The sequence below is a fragment of the Sinocyclocheilus grahami genome, unplaced genomic scaffold, assembly GCF_001515645.1.
Source record: "Sinocyclocheilus grahami isolate Dianchi unplaced genomic scaffold, SAMN03320097.WGS_v1.1 scaffold464.1, whole genome shotgun sequence".
NCBI classification, from domain to species: Eukaryota; Metazoa; Chordata; class Actinopteri; order Cypriniformes; family Cyprinidae; genus Sinocyclocheilus; species Sinocyclocheilus grahami.
This window is the reverse complement of record NW_015505643.1, coordinates 156,036-171,375: the sequence shown is the minus strand read 5'-3', so window position 1 is coordinate 171,375 and position 15,340 is coordinate 156,036. Positions and strand designations below refer to the sequence as shown.

At 38.8% G+C, this 15,340-nt stretch overlaps 1 protein-coding gene across 1 annotated transcript in view; it reads right to left on the bottom strand.

Moving 5' to 3' along the window:
- Window positions 1-1,675: 1,675 nt before the first annotated feature.
- LOC107553053 (leucine-rich repeat-containing G-protein coupled receptor 4-like) overlaps window positions 1,676-15,340 on the bottom strand; it is a 63,355-nt gene continuing 49,690 nt past the window's right edge. The window contains exons 6-18 of the mRNA XM_016235143.1: window positions 11,533-11,604; window positions 10,124-10,192; window positions 9,502-9,573; window positions 9,313-9,384; window positions 8,792-8,860; window positions 8,492-8,563; window positions 7,716-7,781; window positions 7,525-7,596; window positions 6,517-6,588; window positions 6,134-6,259; window positions 5,768-5,865; window positions 5,558-5,614; window positions 1,676-4,257 (exon numbers count right to left, since the gene is read on the bottom strand). Coding sequence (XP_016090629.1) covers window positions 2,885-4,257; window positions 5,558-5,614; window positions 5,768-5,865; window positions 6,134-6,259; window positions 6,517-6,588; window positions 7,525-7,596; window positions 7,716-7,781; window positions 8,492-8,563; window positions 8,792-8,860; window positions 9,313-9,384; window positions 9,502-9,573; window positions 10,124-10,192; window positions 11,533-11,604 — 2,290 coding nt within the window. The 3' untranslated portion in view covers window positions 1,676-2,884. The remainder of the gene's footprint in view (window positions 4,258-5,557; window positions 5,615-5,767; window positions 5,866-6,133; window positions 6,260-6,516; window positions 6,589-7,524; window positions 7,597-7,715; window positions 7,782-8,491; window positions 8,564-8,791; window positions 8,861-9,312; window positions 9,385-9,501; window positions 9,574-10,123; window positions 10,193-11,532; window positions 11,605-15,340) is intronic.

Sequence of the window (15,340 nt, the reverse complement as noted above, 5' to 3'; positions counted from 1 at the left end):
CAGTCCTGCCTATTTGATTGGCGGAGCCGTTTTCCACAGCACAGGCTGTGATGCTTTTTCCTTTTGTTTTAGGGAATAGATAACTCCCATGGGTTAAGCAGACGATTGTTTTGTAGACACTCTCCTCTCTTTATAAAAACGTACTAATGCTCCATTAAGCGAATCACTAATCAAGTATTAAACAATAGTCAAGTATTTAAATGGCACGACAGGTTAAATAATAATTAATGCATTAACCACATGAAACGTTTAAATACTGAAAAGATAGCTACTATTTTTGGGATGAAAGAGCTAATGTTCATTGTTATGACATGGAGGTGACGTTTTAGGGGCTGCAGTTAGTATAAAGTATAAAGGTGAGCCTGTTTAGGATGACAGTCATAATGTTGCAAGGTTAAAACGTTAAATCTATCAGTGACACTAACGCTATTTAAATTAAACGTGCCAGGACCTTTCAGCTCTATTGAAATAAAAAGCAGATGTAACTCGTCAACCAGAAGAGGACTAAACTATCATGAGGGAAACTTAATAACAAACGACCAGCACTCCCGTCTTTTAAAGCGAATCAGTTTATATAGTTTGGTTTACAAAAAATGTCTGTATACAGTATGTCATTTTCTCCCAGTACAAACTAAGCCGTGACTCATTCAGTGAGAATGTACAACTAGATGTATTAACAGCGCAAGCAATCATTCCAACAAAATAAACATGAAACGTAACCATATGTTCTACTCACTACTGGCAGCCGCTACGGTTGAAGAGGTAGCTTCCAAAGTTAGACAATGCATCCCATTTTTGATTAGACGTGTCCTACAAAAATAATTTACAACACACTGTCATCTCTAAACGACACACACACACACACACACACACACACACACACACACACACACACACACACACACACACACACACACACACACACACACACACACACACACACAAGTTGGAATTCTGTCAGTTCTAGCTATGACCTGCAAGGCTTGTCAGTTGATGCCAGAGCTTATATGACTGGCAAAATGGCATCCACTCTGCAAACATATTAGAAGACAAAAGGATGGTGTTGACACTTGGTATCTAAGGCAAACAAACCCACATTTCCTTTCACTTGAATTCCTGAACATACATGGACAAAGGTGTACAAATGGAATCATGATGATGAAACGTTGTTATATATTCCTGAACACAAAGACACACTTTGGTCCCCTTGTCCATCCCACATGACATAGCTTAATGGCAACTTGAACATCGATATATCATACAGATATACTTGAATGTTACTGTAAAGTGTAGAGAGAAAAAAAAGGGGTTTCATAAAGTTTTAATATTAAAGACCTTGGTACTAAGAATGTAATGTTAGCGTTTGTGTAGGGATGCACAACATTCAAGATTTTTAAAATGTATTAAATTAGGATTGAACAATATTGGATATTTGTGCATGCTACTCGATCTATTTTTACATTTAGATAACTTTTGCCACCATCTAATGTTCACTAACAGTTTATCTTTTTTTAAAAACACGCTAATAATTTAGTAACATTGTTATATGTAATCTTTAGCAAATCTCAAAATGTTGTATTAGGCCTATAATGTTTGATCCTTAAATTCAGTTGAAGAGTTTAAAACAATTGATTTTCTTTTTTGGTGTTTTAATTTATTTAGTCATAATAGTATAAACATTAATATTGGCCATTTATAGTTAATCAAAATAATTAAATCAATTAATTAAAATAATCATTTTCTTATATTGGCTAGAATATTAATACTGGCGCATCCCTTTTTTGTTTCATATAGTAAGCTGTATAGTCAGATTATCTGGACAGGAAGGAGTTCTAATATGAAAACCCTTTTTTACTCTACCCAGTGTACAAAATACATATTGAAATGATCTAGTGACATTCTTGTCAGGAATAAAATAAGTATAGTTTGCCATTCATTCATCAAAGCATTTCCATATCTTACAATAAATTATTAGAAACTTACTAGTGATTAAGGAAGCGCTCTGATCAAGACATCCAAATGTCATTTTAGAACATAAATTAAAGACAATTTCTTTTAATAAACAGTTGGTAATGTACTGGCATTTCTGGATCACTCAGCTGAACGGAGGGGATTGTGGAAAGGATTGTGATTTTAGGATCACTTGCAGAATAAACAAGAAAGGAATGAATGCTTTTCAAAAATAACAGCCACTGTGAACTTACTCTGAGAAAATGGGAACACAAGACAGCGTGAACATAAACTTGTACATTACATTCTCATCGGCATACTGGAACTCCAGTATATGGAGAAACTTTGCTACATAGAACGGGATCCCCCGCCACAGTCAAGATTTATGATGGCATAAGAGAAAAAGAATCAACATCACTAAAAACAGTGGCACATATATCCCTGCTTTAAATCAAAAGGACAAATATTTGTAAGAATAAAAGGGAAAATATATTTTTCTTTTCTAAAAATGCCCAGAGAAAATAAACAGGCAAGTTCTACTTTCTTGCAAACTTAAAGGCAGGCACTGGGAGGTAAGATCACTGTGTCCATCAACTGTCAATCAGCCCTGGGTGCCAATGCAACCGAATTTGGCTGAGGGGGACAGGAAACAGAAAACAAGACGTGTTGTATGTTGACATCATTTGGCTCAGTGAGTCTTTCTGTATTGTCAGATTCCCTTTTCATGGATTCGGTCTACATTCACTCATATACACACACACACACAAACACAAGTGTGAAAAGAGAGAAAGTGCTTCCGGTCTGTTTGTGTTTCCACGGCTCTGCAGCCATGTGTACAGCCTCTCCCTGTTCTCTGTCCTTGAGGAGCAGGGACACTCCACACCCTGGAGGACTGTGTGAGGAAGTGAGTGTGTAAGCACTCCGGGCTGTGAGCTCAGTCTGTCATGCGGGGGATGTTATAAGAGTAGTGTACTAAAGGGAGGCCGCGGCTCTGACAGAAACAGGCTCGGCCGCACGCCTGCACCTGCTCCGAACTGTCCGACACAAACGAATCACCCTCGTCTCCATATTCCGACTGAGCGGAAAGCGTCCCGGTGTCTGGCCAGTACCCCTCTGAGCTCAAGCACTGGGGTGCGTTTGCCATCAAAGCCGGGCAGCTGTGGGACTTAACTAAATGTCTGCAGGCTGAGGAAGAGGAGGAAGCGGAAGAGGAAGATGTGCTGATGTGAAGGGCGGCGTCACAGTGTTCGCACATTACCCGATTGTCGCCCTGGAGCTTCGTGTACATTCCGCAGTCACTAGACAGGCCTTCGCCATCGTTGGATACTGCCGAACCCCCTGCCACCGTCCCTTTGGTAACAGCTTTACCAACCAGCCCGCCGCAACCTCCGGCCCTCCCCTGTCCTCTAAGGCGAAGCCAGTCGTATCTGAAGGAGGGACTGAAGCAGACGTAGAGCACGGGGTTCAAGCAGGCAGAGAGAGGAAAGAATATGAGCGTCACTGATTTGGCCATCTCTGGTCCGCCCACTGCATTACTGGTCCCGGCCAGCAGGGGAGCGAAAGAGAAAGCCGCCACTGGACAAAAGAAGATGCAGTTGGTGAAGATCAGCCAGGCGATGTGCCTCACAGACCCAGCATGCTCTGGGTCAGCCAGCTGGGCACGGCCCAACCTGCAGTATAACCGCGTATAGACCACCGCGCTCAGCAGGTACGCTAGTGTGTTCATTAGCACCAGGGCCACTGTGAACCCCAGGCCTGGTCCGGGACCTCCGGAGAAAGGCAAGCAGAGAGGAGAGCCCATGGCTGATCCGTGATACAGACTGAGGCAGGCCGCTGCAACAGATACCAATCCCAACAAGAGTGCTGTGATACCAAATCTCCTTCGTCTTTCCCTCCTTTGGCCACTGGACCTCAGAGCTCCTGCCTTCCCCATTAGAGCTCTCACAGCCAAGCAACGCTCCACCGCAGCTAAAGCCAGCAGTAGGACGGCCCACTCGGATGAAAACACAGCGAGGAAACCCACAACCTGACACCCAGTGCCTGTTTCCCACCACACACCGTACTCGGCAAATGAGCCCCAGGTGACCGCATCCAGGAGTGTCAGTGCTGCCACATAGACCCCTGTCAGCAGGTTAGCAGAGGCCAGGAATGCAACCAGGAGGCGGGCCGGGGAGTGAGGGGAGGTGCGTGGGGAGAAGGTGGCTGCAAGAACCAGGCAGTTGAAGAGGAGCGCCACCAGGCAGATGAACCACACGGTCAACCGGATCATCCAGCTTCCCAACAAGTGTTCACAAGGTTTAAATGCCCCTGAAAGACAAAGAACATACAGAGAGACACATCAATCCAAAGTATGAGAGGTGCAAAAGAGGCTAAATCAATATTTCACAATGTTGAAAAAAAATGTTTGTGGTTTCTGTTATTTCATAAATTAATACGTTAAAACAGTAATATTGGGAAATAATATTACAATGTAAATATATTTTAAAAGGTAATTTATTCCTGTGATGCAAAGCTGAATTTTCAGCATTATTACTCCAGTATTCTGTCTCACATGATCCTTCAGAAATCATTCTAATATGCTGATTTGGTGCTTAAAAAAACTTTTCTTATTAATATCTTCAAATGTTGAAAACAGTTGTACCACTTCTTTGATGAATAGGCAGTTCATAAGAACATTTATTTAAATCAATTTTTTTTTATAATGTTATTGTAACGAGAGGGGCGGGGCCGAGAGCCGTGGGAACAGAGCGAGGCCGGTGGAGTAATTGCGAATGCGCGACACCTGCGCCACTCACCGGTCTCGAGTCTCACGGAGGAGCTCCGGAAGGATACAAAGGAGGAGTGACGACAGGGAAAGACGAGAGAGGACCAGGCCTGGAGTTTATTTTATGTTTTGGTTTTGTTTGTGCGCGACAGTCGTCCGCGAGGGGCTGTCGCGCTGTTTGAGTGTATTTTATTATTAAAGTTTCTTTTGAGTGTTCGCCGGTTCCTGCCTCCTCCTTCCCGACCTACAAACTACGTTACAGTTATAAATGTCTCTACCATCACTTTACATCAATTTAATTTATCTTACTGTACCCAAACCTTTGAATGGCAGTGTACACAGTAGGGATGCACAGATATTATTGTTAGATACAACTGTGATAAGCAAGTAATTATTTTCATTTAACGGCCAATAACCTGATTTCATGTAATGCCAGATATGAAAATGATATACTATTTTGTTTAAATAAAAAATGCTACAAGTGAATTTATGCATCACAACATTATAATGTACAGTATAAAAAAATGGATATTAATTTTGAGATTACAAGCATCATTAAATTATTAGTGTTTTTAAAGATTTTTATGTGATTGTTAGATGACGGCAAATGTAATCTAAATGTTAAAATAATGGACATTAAAATTTAAATCTCCAGTATCAGCCGCTGTATATTCAATACTGTTTGATACCAATTAAAAAACAAAGCATCATGCATGCATGTGCATCTCTATTACCCAGTATACATGGGTTATGTGGCACTAATCTGTATCTCATAACATTACATTACCCACTGAGTTCACTGGCTGTAGCAAAAGAAGAGAAAAATAGACTTTTTGTATTTACCCGGTGATGGTGAGCAGTGCATGACCAGAGGAATCCTTTCCATCTCCTCCTCACCACCTAACATATATTTATACGCATGTCAATTACGAGAATCATAGTACCACACATAAATATGGCCAGACCACTTAATTCAATCACATGCGGCTACAAACACCAAAGCAGCAAGCTGCTGAGCTTAACTGCATTAATGTGCACACCAAAAAGTCATACCAAATGCATTTCTCCGCTCGTCATCCTGTGCTGGGTTAACTGCACTGTCACAAGCCACAAAAGCACAACACTGGTAGGCATAGGGAACCGTTATGGACCTTTGGGGACAAAGAGAGAGACCGAGTGAGCGAGAGAGACAAACTACTTTGGAAGACCTAAAGAGTTACTTAATTATCTGGGTTTTGATCAAAGAAAGGCTCATGGTCTCTCTGATTTCTTGAGTATACTGTGAGTGTGATTACAGAGTACGGGTGAAGGTGGGGACGTAACGCCATTATTCATATAAACTGAACTGGGACACAGGAGCAACCTTAATGACCAGTAATCAGTCGTGGCTCATGAGTAGGGGCTGTGAAGAGCTCTTACCTGAGTTTAGGCAGACTCTTAGACATCAGGCTGTTCCTCAGCTCCACATTTCCAGTCAGTTTAAGCTGGTTCAGTGCACTCAGTCCTGTGGTAGGAACACTAGCTAGGGAGTTCAGACTGAGATCCCTAATGGCATGACGGGAAAAAAGGCAATTATTTTCATACATACACACAAAAAGCCCCATATGCCTTTGTTGTTTAATCAGAGACGCTCTGGTGGAGAAACTGCATCACAGTACTTTTGATATCTTTAAGTAATTAAATAGCAATGTATGATCAATTAAATCATGACAATTATATTTTCAATTCCCCAGCAGTTTTTTCCACTAAAATGCAATGAATGTGAATAATTATGAGAGAAGACTCTATGACTGAACACTCACAGGCTGGTGAGAGCGCTGAGAGAAAGGAAAGCATCTCTGTGGATGAACTTGATCTGGTTTCTGCTCAGGTCTCTATAGAGCGGTAAGAAAACAAACAGATACACAGGCTAAACATATACAGATGGCTCTGGGTAAAGACTCAGAATTCAGGACAAGCCTTGTGCAAGTTCACTATGAGAAGATCAGTCAGAGTGTGATTACCGAACTGCTGTTGTTCATTTAATTAAAAAAGTCATAAGTCATTAATTAGTCATTAATTAAAAGTCATACTGCCTTGAAGCCCTCTTAGCCATAGTAAAAATTACAGGAGCCTATGTTCTCTTGTAACTTATTTCTATTATAAAACAGTGACAAAAGCAATACACACTACAGTTCACATTTTTATGTGGAAAAAAAATATTAAGCAACACAACTGTTTGATAATATGTAGAAATGTTTCTTGGGCACCATATCAGCATATCAGAAGGATCATGCAACACTAAAGAATGGAGTAATGACTGCTTAAAAATCAGCATTACCATCACAGGAATAAATTACATTTCAAAATATATTAAAATATAAAACATGTATTTAAATTATATTATTACTGACAATATTGTTTTACTGTATTTCTGATCGAATAAATGCAGCCTTATGGACTTACTTAAAAGAAACAAATTTTTACTGACTCTAAACCCTGAACAGTAAACTATAAATATTCAGTTAAATACATTTATGATACAATTGCTATTGTTATTATTATTCATAATAATAATAATAATTATGATTATTATTTGAAATAAACAAGTAATATAGTTCATCAGACCTTTTACAGTTAATCACTTTAATACAGAATTCAATAAAGAACTAAGGTACAGATGATCAACACGTATATCAGCTATTTCACAATGGCTTTGTATGTGATTCATACAAAGTAGAGTTTTGATATATTGTAAGACTCTATGGGATACCTTATTCTTATTGGTTAATTTCAGCATCAGCTCATTTAAGGCAATTGTGATTACTTACAACACTCTAAGGCTGGTCATGCCCTGGAAAGTTCCTCTGTCTATCTGCTGGATTTGGTTATGCTGTAGACTTCTGCAGAACACATAATTAAACAAAACCTCAGTGCCTCTTCATACACATAATGAATTCAAACATCAAGAACTCAAAGTTGTCTAAACAGTAGGAAAATGTAGCATGATAACAGAACTTACATGTCCTGCAGTCCAACACAGCCCTGAAAGGATGGCAGGTCTTCGATCTCATTATAGGAAAGATCTCTGTCAGAACACACACACAAATTTTGAGACACTGAGCTTGTGAGGAATGGAACTGTTTTGATGAAGTTTAGACAGGAACTAAAGGATCTGTGATGTGTTACAGCAGCCAGGCTGGGAGCAGGCCTGCCTCTGGCTCGCTCTCCTCCGGGAGGTCATTAGACATCACTTTAAAACGTCCCCCTGCAGCTGAGCCTCTGACAGGCCAATGCGCACAGGCCTGTGAGGTGGATGACGCTTGACTGACGCACACTGCGCTTGTGTGCGATGGAGTGTGTCTGTGTGTATTTGAAGCTGAGATGGAAAGGAGAGTGTACGGTTATGACTGACATGCCAAGCATATGTTAGTCTCTTGAATGACAGCACTGGCTTGAAGGCTTTTCTGTGACTGTTTGTGAGTGTTCTGAGTGACGGCTAACCTTTGTGTTCTAAGGGACCTGTGACTGATGATTAATTACAGAGCACTTGAGGCTGTAACTGGCACATCATTGGGCACTCATGGACATTTGACTGACATGTGTTATGAACTATTATGAGTAGTATGTCACTGCTTAAAAGCATGCTAGTGTGTGGTGGCACATTAATGTATGGTTACAATGTGGTATTTAGTGCTATTATCCTTGTGTGTGTCTCTGATGTATTACGCAGTTGTGTCAGCAGTATAAGAGTGGAACTGAATTATAAACCGTGCTCATGTGTCAAGTATGACTCACAGTGTGCGTAGCACCGTCAGATCCTCACACAGGTCTGCTGGGATGCTTCTGATTTTAGTTCCTGTTAAAGTCCTGGGCAACACAAGAGACGTGAAATGTGCATTTTGTGTTTTTGCTTCATTTACACTGTATTTCAAACTTTAATAAATGACTGGCCTTTAATTTTTGTCATTTATTATCATTTCAGGGTGTGCTGTGTGACATTTCAATATTAGGAAACTTAAAATAAATGGTTGCTGTTGATTTTATTGTAACTGACACGGTTCTTTTGTATGTTTATGCTGTGTAAAATAAACTCACAGGCTTTCTAGATTTATTGTTCCAGTCAGGCTGGGGAAATCTTGCATCATACTGGCACCACGCAGCATTCTGAAATATATAACAAATTAAAGAAAATGAAAACAATGTGTTCATTAATTCAACATAAAAAGAAAAGCTTAGCAGAAACTTTGACTTGCTTTTTTCCATACAATGAAAGTAAATGGGAATGCTGTCAAGCTCCAAATGAAGGGGGAAAAACACTATTAAAGTATGATATATAGTTTATTATATGGAAAAGTGCAATATACCAAAAAAACAAACCTTTATCGTTTTATGGAAGAAGAAAAAAATCCTACTGGTTTGGAACAACAACATTGTAATTTTGGTGTGACTAATTGCTATAAGGTTGAATAAACAGAAATGAACATATAAAAGCCCACTGTAAACACTGTAATATGCAAAAGAGCATTTAACTGACAGGTGTCAGGATGAGTGACTGACATGTTCAACGTGAGTGTAATTCGGTTCCAGAACAATGACTGAATAATGGTTCTGCTTACAAAGAGTGCAAGTCTGACAGGTTCTGGAAAGCAGTGATTCCCACGAAGGAGAGCGGGTTGTCAAAAAGATGGCTGCAGACACAGATATAATGGATGTTTATAGCCAACAAAATTAATAAATAAATCACAATATTTCAACTAGACTGTGTGTGTGTGTGTTCCATGACAGTGGGATCAGCGTTTGCTTACATTGTGCGTAGCAGGGAATTTCTATGGAAAGCTCCCTCAGGGATGGATGCAATGTTGTTGCTATGAAATCCACTGGCAAACAGGGAAAATTTAAATCATTATGAAATCATTAAGCTAGAAATCTTTAAGGAGCTCAGTGAGGAGCACTCTGAGATATTCTCCCTCAGGATTTCTAACTGCTACATTATTACTGATCACAACTCAAAATTATGAAGCAGTTCTAATTCTCAACGCTAAATGGCAGCTGGACACAAGTGATTATTTTTTAAAGCTCTCAGGATTTCAAACAGGATTCCTTTTTTACAGTGCTGAAGACACCTGTTTGAGACCCTTGATTTTAACGGCATTATTACACTATTCTAATCTTCCATTCTTTTAAAAGGACTCCCTTTTTAGAATGATTTTAAAATGCTGGAAAAAGCACCTGAAACTTCACTCCAATTTTATCTCCTTTACTCTCTGAAATAAAGGTTCAGCAATAAAAAAATTCAAACAATGATATAATAACACCAGCCATCCACATCAAAAGCCAACCCCAGAACAAGTGTCTGAGAGGAACTATTGGAATGACTGTAACTGAGTGTTGGAGTGTGTGTGCGTGTGTGTGTTTGGCGATACTCACAGTTCTTTCAGCTTGGGCAGCGTCTGAATGGCCTCTGGGAAGGTCTTCAGATTATTGAAATTTAGATCCCTAAAAGGAGAGAGGGCAGATGAAAGTTATTCACATTAGGATAAAGCCTCCCTTGTGTGAACTAAACACTATAGCATATACTGTATATTATTGTTTTTTATACTGTATATTTAATGAAGCAGTATAATAAGAGCCATCTCTTTTGCCGCTCTATGTTTAAAGAAAGACAACAGAACCATAACTGAAGATCATTTTTGGCTAAAAGACAAAAAAGGAACAACCTGAGAGAAGGAGAAAAGAAAATCTGTTGAGAGGAATCGACTGTGCTGTTTACAGAAGCAAGTCGGGACAGCCAGTCTGCTGATTTCTTCAGTGTGTTATTGTTTGTCTCAGCTGCCACACGATACACAACCTGGCATGATACTTACTCTCTACCCCCTTAATGCCCCCGTCCTGTGTCCCACTCTCCTCCCTAGGGGCACAGGACGTTGGCGTGTCCTCATCCTGTCCTAATTATGGTCAGAATAAGTAAATAAAGTAGAGTCAGCGATAGCTATCTGCTTTCCCCTTCCCCTCGCCTCTTCCTCCCTGACGCGGTGGATGCTTGCTAAACGAACTGTGGTAAGTTGAGAGAGAGAGAACGGAGGCAATAAGGAAAAGCCGAAGGTCTTGAAAAGACTCCTTTGTCCTTTATTGGTATACTGTAAATCCTGATTAACTCAATTCAAGCGTAGCAGTAATGACTCGTTAGAGTTGCCGGACTTTAGGACGATCTCTAATCACATCAAAATATATAGAGAAAACGCATCTTACTACTTAAACTAACTTTTATAAGTCAACTACTGCATTTTACTCTCTACAATAACTTTCAGAATAACAACTGGCACATACTGAGTGTCAAAGAGAGACTAAGCTATGCTAGGTGAGAGACCGCTAACAAATGCTCATAAAGTCAAAACCTTTGCATGTCCATGTCTATTTTTACACTTCTTGTGTAACACATGCTTTTTATTCATAATGAAATGCATAAGATAACATTTCAGGCTCAAGGTTAGGGATCTCTGTTCAAGGATTACATGTATTTCATGTCTAGTGTAATCTCTACTACACTGCATACTGGTATTCAAATAAATGTCAGCTAAAGCATCCTTACAGAAAGCTCCCAACATTCTCTGCAACTCTTGAGTCTTGCAGAAGAGGGAGCTAGAGCAGCAGATAAATATCCTACCAAACGCTATATAACTGTACTAGTACCCACACACAATCTCTTGTAAAATTATGTAGCGTGATGCTATTGATGACAGACCCACTGCAGCAAATGTAAATGTAGTGTTACATGCGGTTGCAATCTCTTTAATGACAGGAAGTGTGGCTACATATGAAGTTGAGGGGGAACTCACAATGTCTCCAGGTTGTCCAGCCCATTAAAGCAGTTTTTTCCAATCTCCTGGATCCGATTGTTGTGTAGATGCCTGCACAACATGGACAAACAAGATTTTAGACGCGATACTTAGACATTCGTTACACACAACCATTTCAAGTTGGGGTTCTAGCCAATAGGCTGATAATTATTTTGATGCTATGAAAATAAATGGACAAAATTAAAATTCTATACTTTTTTTGTTTAAATTAATTAAAAATAAAATATATATCAGGTATAACGTTATAATATATCATATAATATGTGAAAAAGAGCATGAAAAATATATAAATTTTGAGTTTTGCATAAGATTACATTTCACAGCAATTTATTAATTAAATTAGAAGCGATTTTAAAGATTAATTTTAAGTGTGCATTAGATGATGGCAAAGGTGAACTAAATATAAAAATAAGGGAAATGAGCATGCATTATTAAATACCCAGTATCAACTGATACACTACATTAAGATTAAATTGATATTGTCAATAATAAATAAGGTGCCAATATAACACACATCACTAGTGTTATAAGCATTAGGGATGCACCGATACTGATATCGGGCCCGATACTGCGCTCCTGTACTCATACTCATTAAAATGCCCCGATACCAAAAACCGATCCTGCACAGCATGTGAACAGTGCAGTGTCCAGATAAAGAATCAGTGACAACAGAACAAACAGAGAGCAGAATGAAGTCATTAGAGATTAAGGCCCAATCCCAATTCTACCCCTTAGCCCTTCCCCTTTCCCCTACCCCTCCGTTTCGCGCGTTCATGTGAAGGGGTGTCTCAATTCTCTTTTGGTTGGAGGGGTAGGGGAAGGGCCAGACAGCCCTTCAAACGAAGATTTTTCGGGACCACACTTCAAACGAAGGGGTATGAATTATCTCAGCGTAAACCGGCTTCAGCGGCAACATGGCTGCCCGAGCGAACAAAAAGACACATAAATGTAAGCATTTTTGGCATTAATAAAGATTTTAACGAAAAATAATCGTTTATAATTGTTTTATGTTACATTTAATCGTGAGTTCATATTTACAGTCATGTTACTCCAAGAAATGTTTGCAAAAAATCACTAATATTCAGTACTGGGGAAAGTTACTTTTAAAAGTAATGCATTACAATATTGCGTTACTCCATTAAAAAGTAACTAATTCTGTTACTTAGTTACTTTTTATGGAAAGTAATGCGTTACGTTACTTTTGCGTTACTTTTAAAATCTGGACAGGGCTTGCTTGTTTGATTTTAAAATAAAAAAAGTTCTATTTTTGGCAAATATAAAAGCCTTTTCACACCAAAAGTGAAATGAATAAGCCTCAGGCTGAAGGGAAAGTAAATTTACGTCCGTACAGTAGAACGCAGAAGAAGACATTTCAACACATTTCAGCAATAAAAAAAAGACACACAAATGTTTGTCTAGAGTAATTTGTGGTTATTAGTACAGCTGAACTGGATCATCGAAGGACAGAAGCAAAGACATTGGTTAATAGAATGGGATTAAATACATGAAGGATATTTGTGTTGTTTAACATTTAATTATTGCAGGTTTGCGTCATACTCTGAGTTGCATTATTTTATTAACCACCGTAGACATTGAGGGGGGCTAGTCCCCCCAATAATTAGAAATCGCTAAACCCTTTTCTCAAATATTGCCAATTCGAGAGAGAGAGAGAGAGATGAAAGTTGCGTGTATGCGTGTCTGTGCGTTTCTCTTTTAAGAGAGAGTTTACTTAAAAAAACAGCGATTTTATCCTCGTTGCTGGAAAATATAATGTAGCGATTCAGTATTTAAACTGTTATTAATAAAAGTCGTGGGGCAGCGTTGACAAGTTTCTTTTCTCCTGGATGTTTGAGCTGCGTGATCTCCAATATATATGTGTGTGTGTCAGTAAGCAGCGCATTAATATAGAACGGTAATTAAAGGCTCTCATGCACACAAGCACACCAGTATAGGTGTGTGTATTGTGAGCTAGACAACGTATGATGACGTGTGATGGCATAGTAGTGGTGTCCCAATTCTTCTGGGAATATTTTCACCCCTACCCCTTGACACTCTGTTTCAAAGGACAAGGGGGAGGGGGAGGCAGAGGGGTAGGGGAAGGGGAAGGAGAAGGGGAAGGGGAAGGGGAAGGGGTATAAAATAGAATTGTGATTGGGCCTAAGTATGTTTACGAAGTACATGTATGTAATTAATATAATGTTAAACTTTCAATATTCATGCCTGTATAGCTGATTTGCGCGAGCTGATAAGCAAAGCACACTGAGTGGATTGAGCGTGCAGCGGCACAGATGAAATAGAGCTTGTTGAGAGCAAATATCCTTGTAAAAAAGCTTGTACTATACATTTAAACAAGTATAATTAAGTGTAAAAATATCTGAAGGAAATCTGTTTGCTAAATGAAGCCATTTTTGGTTTCTGGACCTAATATTTTTTAAACATTACCAATGCTATGAAAATATAAGTATCGTATCGGCAAGTAAAAAAATAAAAGTATCTTATCGGACTTGTTCTGGAAAAAAGTGGTATCGGTGCATTGCGAATAAGCATACAGTGAATATAATCTGAGATGTAAAACAAGTTTCTGCAGGTTTTATGAAGATTATTATTAAGACTTTTATTAAGATTATTATTGAAGATTTATTAAGAATTTTTATGACCAAGTAAAGAAAATTTAAGCAATAAATTGAACGGAACACAACCACATATAATAAATCGAAGGGAATAGAAGAAATCTTCATTACTTTTAGATTCATTTAAAAAAAAAAAAAAGCATGCCTTGAAAACATCTGCTCTAAACCAGTAAAATACTTAACTGTACCTTCTGATTACACTGCAAAAAAGTGTCTTCCTCAGTAGTGTTGTCTTGTGTTTATGTGCAAATGTCCAAAAAGATTCTTAAATTGAGCTTAATTTACTCGAGAAGCAAAATAACATAAAATAACAGAAACTGATTAAAATGAAGTGAGTTAATGATTAAAACATTTAAAATCTTTATCTAAATTCATATCCCATTGACAGATTTCTCAGAAAACAACTTCATATGTTAAATTTGCATCTCAAGTAAATGTATCTTGATTTAAGGATGTTTAAATATTTGTGTTGGAAAACAAAAATACTCAGGAAGACATAAATTTTTTGCAGTGAATGAAACATTTAATGCCATGACTTTATAAATGTAAGGCTTTCTGCTCCGATTTAAGACCTTTTTAGGCCATAATTTGTGGAAGGGTGAATTAAGGCTAAGACTAACAGAAACCCTGAAAAATAATACATCTCATCTATGCAGAATTAATTTTTCAATTTATAACTGTTCAGATGACAAGGGATGATGTCTATTTTGCTTGAATTTTCCAGTCATTAAAAAGATGCACTTCTCAGCAGAACACCAACACAAACATATTCTGTCCCTGGAAGTCTCTGAATGGATAACTCCTCAGACGTATTGCTGAGCACTTCACCGCACAGGTCTGTGTGTTTGTTCAGTCTACTTAACGGATTAATTGGCCTCCACTTCTAAGACAAATATTTTCCAGCATCTGGAATGTAATTGGTAAATCAGACCCACATAGAAGCTTCCAGAAGTAAGGCACAGGGCACTGAGATTTGGAATGGGAGCTAATCACAGGGAGGAGGGTTTGATGGGTAATACTTGTCGGGTGGTGACTTCCTGTTTATGAATGGCTGACACTGACTAAGCTCTACTCTCCCTCCCCTGAAGATTGTACAATTAAAAACACAAAAGACTAGAGCATGCGTAGGTGTAGATCTCAGTTAGAACAAGAACTAA